This window comes from Daktulosphaira vitifoliae, unplaced genomic scaffold, assembly GCF_025091365.1.
Source record: "Daktulosphaira vitifoliae isolate Bord-2020 unplaced genomic scaffold, ASM2509136v1 Scaffold_3, whole genome shotgun sequence".
NCBI lineage: Eukaryota > Metazoa > Arthropoda > Insecta > Hemiptera > Phylloxeridae > Daktulosphaira > Daktulosphaira vitifoliae.
This window is the reverse complement of record NW_026099574.1, coordinates 43,749,165-43,758,147: the sequence shown is the minus strand read 5'-3', so window position 1 is coordinate 43,758,147 and position 8,983 is coordinate 43,749,165. Positions and strand designations below refer to the sequence as shown.

At 24.1% G+C, this 8,983-nt stretch overlaps 1 protein-coding gene across 1 annotated transcript; it reads right to left on the bottom strand.

Moving 5' to 3' along the window:
* Positions 1-2,528, bottom strand: LOC126901025 (uncharacterized). Its single transcript, XM_050677142.1, has 2 exons — positions 1,130-2,528; positions 1-322 (listed from the first exon to the last, which is right to left on the bottom strand). Exons 1-2 carry the CDS (start codon positions 2,526-2,528, stop codon positions 36-38), a joined length of 1,686 nt encoding a protein of 561 aa, XP_050533099.1. The 3' UTR covers positions 1-35.
* Between the last annotated feature and the right edge of the window lie 6,455 nt (positions 2,529-8,983).

Here is an 8,983-nt window from a genome sequence, read left to right as displayed (position 1 = left end):
TACATGTATTTAAATCATTCTTTAATAGCCGAAAATTACTCTGCAAAAAGTAAATAATCCACCATGTATTTTGGAAAATATTTTGACTCAGCTATTAACTTAATTCTATTGTTACTATTAATATCTTCATTCCTGAGGTTAGCATCTTTACAACGTTCATATTTTTTATTATCAACGGAACTTGGAGTTTTCCATACCTTACCAATATTATTAGAACTGCTACTATTTAATTTGTTATTTTTGTCCTCACTAATTTCCGTATTTTTTAAATTTTCATTAATTTTGTCAATGAAATTGTACGCATCATTTTTACACAAATGTTCTGTAATTTATAAAAAATAATTAAAATCAGGGCAAAATAAAGTTAAACAAAGTAGAAAATTAATTTTGAAAAATAGAACAATCAAATTTACGGTAATTAAAACTAATTGGTTATTTAAACTGTAAAATTTAGATTTAAACATTTTTTGAAAACTAAACCTACGTTAATAGCGCAATATTAAAAAATAAAAATAATGAAAAATTTACTTATACGATATTTAAAAATTCAATAATTGTTTAAAAATATTATATCTATACATTGTATATTCTATGAAAGTTAAAATAGATGTCTGTTAGGTCTGAGATATTTTGTGTATTATATTACTTTACCTTAAAATTGGGTTTAACGTTATTCATATAAACATATTCTAACATTTGACGTTTTTAAAGTTAATTTTGGTATTTAACGTTTACAATGTTGATCAATACATGACTCGCTAGTATAGGTAATTAAATAATAGGGTCATTATTTTCTATTCTATTAGTAATATTATATTCTTTTAAATATAACATATTAAAATGATATGTATACTTATTGTTATATTTATAATAGCAATTGTCTTTTAACCAATTTTATTTTAAATAATTTTGGCAACTGAGAAAAAAATTAAGAAATACAACATAATTGAAAAAATTATTATGCCAGGGAGTTCTATTTAGGATATTGTTTAGAGTGCTACTATACATTTTTTACACTTATATTATTTATATTTCTATGTATGATGACGAAATTGACAATGTTGAATATATACACTTAAACCATGTGTAACAACATTAATAGTAATAAATATTAATAAATGATACATACCTACAGTGGCATCATCTAAAAAGTATTTAAATTTTGTAAGGTTCATTTTTCTTTGATGTTTTAAATTTATTTCTGGTATATAATACATCTTCTTTTCCAATTCAATTAAATATAATTCTACTTGATTCTTCCTATGAAGTATCGATTCATATTTTTCACTAAAATTTTTTTTTTTAATAAATTTTGCTGATTTTATCTCGAATTTCAAAAAATTGTTTTCCAAAAAAATTTGTAAAGACGCAATCATAGAGTTGAGTAAATTTTTATTATGCATTGGGAGGTTCACAACACATCTCTGTAAAAAATTATTCAACATATCCAAAATACGACTAAGAAAATTATTTGCTAGATCATTAAAAAGGTTTAACTTTTTGTACGAACTCAAAATTTTTGACACATCTTGGCCCAAAGTTTTGATAGATGGCAGTATAGTAATTTTATAATCATGTGTATTATAATAGTTATGAATTACGTCAATGGAAAATTTAATGTAATTTCCTATTAATACACCAACTGGATGAAAAGTAGCTAGAATAACTAGCTTTTGAAAAGCTCTCATATCATGGTACGAAAATTGGTATTTAATATATCGAAATACATCAGATATTGTCAAATCAGTTCCATCACTACATTTCCTATTAAGTGGAGTAAAGCGAAGCAAATCTAAGTAGTCTTTTGGTTCACCATTTATAAACTGTTGATATTGTCTAGCTTGAGATTTATTCATAATATGTTTTTCATCATCAATTGGCTGATATGTAAGTAAATCATAAAATATTAATATTTTTGGAATAAACACCAGATTATTTTTATTTTTTATGACTTCTGGATTTATTTCCATAATAATTTTTTTCTTGGGATTTTCTAATGCTGAAATCAATTGTTGAACATTTAATTGATCAGGAACATCCATGTCTGTGAAATATTTTGTAAATGATGCAAATTTTACCGCAAGACAGTAATTATTTAAGTGTTGGTTTAAATAATTTAGTAAATTGTAATGAAGAATTTTGTAGCCTTGAATTCTTAAGTATTTTTTATCGCTTATTTTATTGTTTGCAGAAATCACATTCACCGATCCAAAAACATTATTTAAGTATAAATTTATTGCCATCAAATCTGTTGGAAAAAATTTAATGTTCAACATCACCAAATCTTCAATCATAAATAAAATGACATCACAATGAGTTTGAAGAGCTTCGCCATATTTTATCAAATCTTCATCGGATATTTTATCAATATTTGCTTCTAGATACAATAAATATCTTTCATTATATTTAAAATAATTTAACATGTATCTAGAAAAGTTACAATGTCGTTCCTCTGTATCGGTTAAAGTATTAGATTTTGTTGATAAGGGCGTAAGAAAAAAAATGGCTATTAAAATAAAGATAAACATTTTATTTCAAACTTTATTCTAAACCATATAAAACAAATTACAGTAAATAGTTTAATTAAAGAGAATATATTGAAAAATTTGGTGCTAATATTACTTTTTCAATTTGTTTAGTTTCATGTTTTATAAATAACAAATTAGAAAATATTTTTAGTAACGAGTAAATAATATATTAATAAAAGAAGGAAATTTTTTTTGGTATTTAAATTTATTATATGATTTATTTGATAAATTCTATTTTTAAAAACAAAACAATTTTAGAACTAACGTCATATTTAATTTTAAATAATATTAAATACTAAAGAATATTAGTAAATTTTGATTGTTTCAAAAATAATTTACTCTCATAATCATAAATTTTACATTTTCGTTCAAACATAAGTTATTTCGTGTTTAATTTGTTTGTATTAATGTTCTTAGTTTTCTATGGTTGTATTAATGTCTACTTATTACGTATTTTTATTAGAACTTTGTAAGTTTGTAAATGATATTTTATGATAATTGTATTTATAACATCAAATATCATTACTTTTGAGCCTTCTAATCGTTGGTTAAAATAATTTAAATAATAACTCTTAAACTAAATACAAGGGGTTCCCTAATAAGAGTTGAAAAATCTTATAATTTATGATTTATTGAAAAAAATTTTTATTCATTTTCTACATTAGGTTTATATAATAACACCCTAAAATGTATTTTTTAAATAAATAAAATTTTTGAAAATTTTACCAGAAATATAAAAAAATAATAGCTTTTTGTGGAATATATTTTATTAAAAAAATAATTGTAGGAGAGAGTGGGGCAAGATGGTGTTCTTGATTTAAAATACAAAATAATGTTTACAAACATTTTATGGAAAATAATTTTTTAATTCATTTATTAGGGACGGTGTGGCCGAGTTGGTAACGAGGCAGTCCTTGACGCGCACAGTCTCGAGTTCGAAATTCTGTCACCACCGGTGGCTTCATTTGCCATGCCAGAGCTCAGTTCGGTAATTAAAGTCGCCATCCCTCTTTCTGGCAACGGACTAACTACCCATCCCGAAGTATCACTGGTTAAGAACCCTCCTACTTTGGAGGAGGCCGTTAAAATACTTAATGAGCTTATAAAGTATTAAAAGAAATTAAATTAAATTTACTAACCAAATAGTGACAATGTTTCTGTAATAATTTAAATGAACACATATGTTCATTTTTAAACGTAATTAAACCACTTTTTAAAGAACGATATAATATTAATATTTTAATAAAGTATATCATTTTCTAACACGTGAGTTTTTTAATATCCAATTAAAAGAAAGTTATAAAATGTAATTCAATCTGAAGGATTATAGGATATTATTGATTTTTTTTTCACAAATCATTTCTCACTCAAGGCAATTAATTCAAATGTCTAAGATATTTCCGGGTTTATTTCTAGAAAGTGATACATCATCTGCTTATAGTTAAGTTACGGTAACATGAAAAAAACATTCGCTGAGTTGATTCATTTAAATTTATTAACTGGGTGGTAATAACAACAAAACTCACAAATGCATTTTTATATTTAATTTTGTTACACTATCAAACATAACAGCAAAGCTTGACGGCCACAATTTGTATTTAATTTATTAAATGCGTACGCGTGTTTTATGTTTTTCGATCTTCGAGTATAAATAATTAATAACCCAAAGAAACCACCTACGTATGCGCATAAGTTTATATTATTATATGAAAACGTATTAAATTTGTTATTTTTCATAATAGGTTCTCTCATTATTTATATTCGATGCGATTATTCTTGTAAAATATATTGGAATTGATAATAAAATACTTTAATATGCTAGTAAAATGTATTTAATCAAAAAATGTGCGAAATACATTTTTACTGATAAGTCAACGGAGACTAATCCAATACATTTCTTTAGGTATAATTAAATAAATTTATAATTATTATTTCGTATATTCCCATCTATAGATGTTTTATAGCATTCATTATAATATCATAATCTATTTAAACTAAGAATTATAAAAAATTGTATTTCATTACTTAAGATATAATTTAAATATAAAAAACAGACCATGGTAAATTCATAGTAGTATACTAGTTATTAATATAGAAGTTTCTAAAATAAAAATATTGTTATAAAATATATTGTATATTTATGTTTCTTTGATGATTATTTCACATCGGTTTCATTGAATTATTATAATTGAAAGTTATAATTTTTCATAATCATTGAACATTTATAATTTTTGGTTTTATAACAATTGACTAACTATATTACAATATTATATTAAGTAATTAATATTTATAATATAAATCATTTATTTATTTTTCAAAAATAAAATAATTATATGAATACGCTAAACTAACGTCTTTTAAAAATATTTTATTGAAATTAATTTCCTAATAATTCATATTAAAGTAAACGTCAATATTGTAAACACAAATCAACAATCACAGTAAGCGATTACTAGGACTTGATTTCCGTTTTGATTTTAGCTATTTAATGATAATTAATTATATTAATTGAATATACTAAAATAAAGCGGAAAAAAAATGCTTAAATAGAAATAATTTTGTACAAGTGCATAAGATTGTCTATATGCACGTTGATCACGTGCTAGTCGTTATCGTTCGCTATCGAATATAAGTATACAATCTAATAATAATATAATTAATACCTGCAAACCAACACCAATAATTAAAATTATTCGTTTGTATAATAAAAAATTATTGATCGATTAATCCCACAGCGGCATTTAATTAATATTTTTATAATTCAATCGATTAATTTCTTCATGATTTAATATCTTCTTCAGCACGACCTCGATCCTCCCCATCCTAAAATAATAGTAAGATTTTGTAGAAATTCACGTTTGCAGCACATTTGCCATCTTTTATAAAAAATTCAAACTTCATACAATTCACACCTACAAATGCATAAAACTGTATTGCATATTTGTAATGTTTAAAACACATAAAACCACCAAAAAAATTTAACCGTAATTTTGTTTTTCGTAATAAAAAACATACAGCATTATTAACAGCTACACATATATAATTATATGGTGTCAGTTTCTACCTGTCAGTAACAATTAAATTATGAGATTACTTTTTTAATGTAACATAAATTCAATAAAATTATTTTACAAAGTATGAATAATGCTATTTTATAATAAGTATAAGTTTTTTTATAATTTCAATCCCCTCCATTTTAATATTTACGACCATAATTTTCAAATTGAATAGCAAACTGCAACGTATTTTAAATTTTATTTAATAGTTGTGTATAATTATGACCCAAAGATATATAAAAGACTCTACCAATTTTTCCGTAGAGTTTATTTTATCAATTATTTATTAACAAATTTTAAATTCAAAATTCACAGACAGTTACAGTTACACTCTAATAATACATAAATTGATTTCATTCCATCGATTTGGTATGAATTACGAATATTATTTTTTCCACAGTGTAGGTACAAACTTTTTAGGAAAAGTGAAATATTTTTCTAGTTACAGTGTTCAATTACTTTTTAACTTGAATTAATTATTTTAAATTTAAACCAATATATATTCATGATTTATTTAAAAAACTTTTGTCATTTTTTTTTTCGTTTTCTTCTAAGCTTTCTAAATATTAAGTATTTTCCTTGTTGTATTATATAATAAGATAGTTTTGATTAATAAATTTGTAATGCGATAACTGTTTGCTATGCTTGTCGTCACTTTTTATTATTAATCAAGAAAATATTATGCCTCTATTTTTGTTGTGAATTTCAGCTATTAATAATATAATATTTTTCAGCTAATAATAAAATATTTGTTAATTATCTAAATCTTTTTTTTTTAATTTTAATGGGATAATCTTCCTAAATACTCTAATTTTAGTTTATGCTTTTAATAATTTTTAAAAATGTAATAACAAACGATGTTTTGACTTATATAGGTAAAATTATCTAGATAAATATTCTATAGTAATCAAAATTGTCATTTTAGATAAAAATTTGAAAAACACGTTTATATTTCATAAATACGTTTAGATAAATTAAAAATATGCAATTATCCAAATTTTTTTAATAACGTTGTGTGACGTTAAAATTTAAAAATATCAATAATTCTTTGGTTGATAAATTGTGGTTTACATAACACCAATAGATTTGATATCGATATTTTATTTTTTCGTAACATTTATATTAGGAGTTATTTATATTAAAATGTGTTATTTTATCGTTGTTAATAGTGTTTCCGGATGACTTGATGGTTTACAGGTGCATATTAAAGTCTATCACTGTATTTGCGTTATTTTATATTATAGTCAATGTATCCTTATTAAAATATTTTTCCAAGTTATTTTTCATACGCTATGAGTTATAAAAATTATTTTTAAAGATAATAAAACCAATGATCAATAACATACACAACTAATGATGGATGGAGAGAAATCGGTGCACAGTTGTTTACATAACGTTGTTAGTTCACCTACCCAACTATGTACACGCGTACTTTGATACTGTGTGACAATATACAAAGAAACGCTTTATAAATTTTAACCTTTATGATTTTTTTCAAAATTAAATTATTGAATATCAAAATAAAGTGTAAGTATTATAATTCCTAAAACATACCAGTAACTAGGGATTAAATTCTGAAAAATTTTGCTTATAAGATATTCTATTTATGATCTTTATTATTTTGTAACTTGAATAATACAACTGCAACAGTTAAAAATAAAATATTACTTAGGGTAATTTGAAATCCTACTTCACTAAGATAGCTACGATTTCATTTCGAGGAAGTATTAACGAAAATGTGTTTCCTCTGCACAAACTAATCCAATTTTGGAATTGTAAATATGTCATTTTGAAAATGTTCATAGAGTTAGTCCATGAGATGTGGATCTCTCGAAGTTCTTGTCTGACCCCATAAGTCTTCAAAATGTATTAAAAAATTTACATTTTTACATTATTAGTTACAATTATCTTTTATCTTTATCTAGATAATTATAGTATATAATTATATTTTAGGTGACGTTTTTTATCATAACACACAGATAAGAATTTTCCTACGTAGCGCACCCAACTCACCTATAACTAAAAGTTGTAACAACTTAAAAAATAATAATATAATGTTGGTGTTTGACCTGTCAACATTTTATTTAGTCTGTCCTTCATTTAAAAATTAACAATATGATCCTATTTAACTTTTGAGTTATCCCGAAAATGCACCCTCAGTAATAATTTTTTTTTTTTACAAAAAATTCTATATTTATAAGTGATTATAACAAAAAATTAAATTTTAATTACTTCATTTTTATGAAAAAAATCATAATTTAACGAAAAAATTGGGGTTAGTATACTTAATAAATCGCACTATATATACATTTTTATGAATTATCTTTATATAGCTTTTATGTTTAATTTATCTAATGTTTATACTGTTAGCAAATGATAAATGAAATAAGTACACAGTAAGAATTTAAATTATTTTCTTGTAATCAAATAGAATGATAGATCGTTTTCAAAGTTTGAAAATGATGAACTATGAACATGTGTTTAAGATATTTTTTTTAAATTTGTTTGAATGTAAAAATTAATATAAAGTCTTCATCAAGAATCATGTTACCCACGTGATGATTTGCATTAACGCATTCATTTTATCATACTCCATAATAATGTTTAAATAAATGTTCGATGCACAACAATATTACTATTTATAAACGACAAGAAGACCAAAATAATTTAAGTCAAATGAATTACTAGCCAAATTACATGTAATTTGTCTGTGAGGCGGGTTTATCAAACAGCAATACACATTTCCTTTAACATATGTATAGTGTATGAATTTATATTAGGCACGTGGCGACCAAGATAATCATGCAAATGATTTTTTTTCTGACTAATAATAACATTTGCCTGTTAATATTTAACTGTTTATCTGAGTAATATAGTATTTTTATCTCACGTGACACCCACCACTTGTACATCCTATTAAATACTCTCCAGCAACTGATGATCTTCGTAATACATTCATGAGTCTCATAAAGGCTGACCAACCAAGTGTCTCAGTATGATAATTTAACGTCGACACTTTACCATAATATTATTCATTTGACTTTGCAGTTCGAATATTGTTTATAGTACATTTTGTAATTTGTTTTGTCCGCTTCAAACGATTTCTTGGTCATAACGTTAAAAGTAAACAGTATGCGGCATATCTGTTTGCAAAGGATGGTGATACCTATATTTTTTTTTTCATTTAAACCATTTAAACAAATAGCACCGGACCCTGTTAAAACGTTTTCTATTTATACACACACGTTCGTGGCTGAATAAATAAAGGTGTGAGGTCTAACTCAAGCGATGATGCTGTGTTGTCTGAGAAGATGCTATCCAATATGAGCAAAAAGCCCTATGACTTGTGAAAATTATATGTGGCCTTTGGTGTGGATGTCCAACATTGAAAAAAATAAA

Excerpts from the sequence above, each read along its gene's own strand:
- LOC126901025 (XM_050677142.1), bottom strand. The coding sequence starts at position 2,528 with ATGTTTATCTTTATTTTAATAGCCATTTTTTTTCTTACGCCCTTATCA. Across the intron at positions 323-1,129 it reads TTTAGATGATGCCACTGTAG|AACATTTGTGTAAAAATGAT; the intron begins GTATGTATCATT and ends TATAAATTACAG.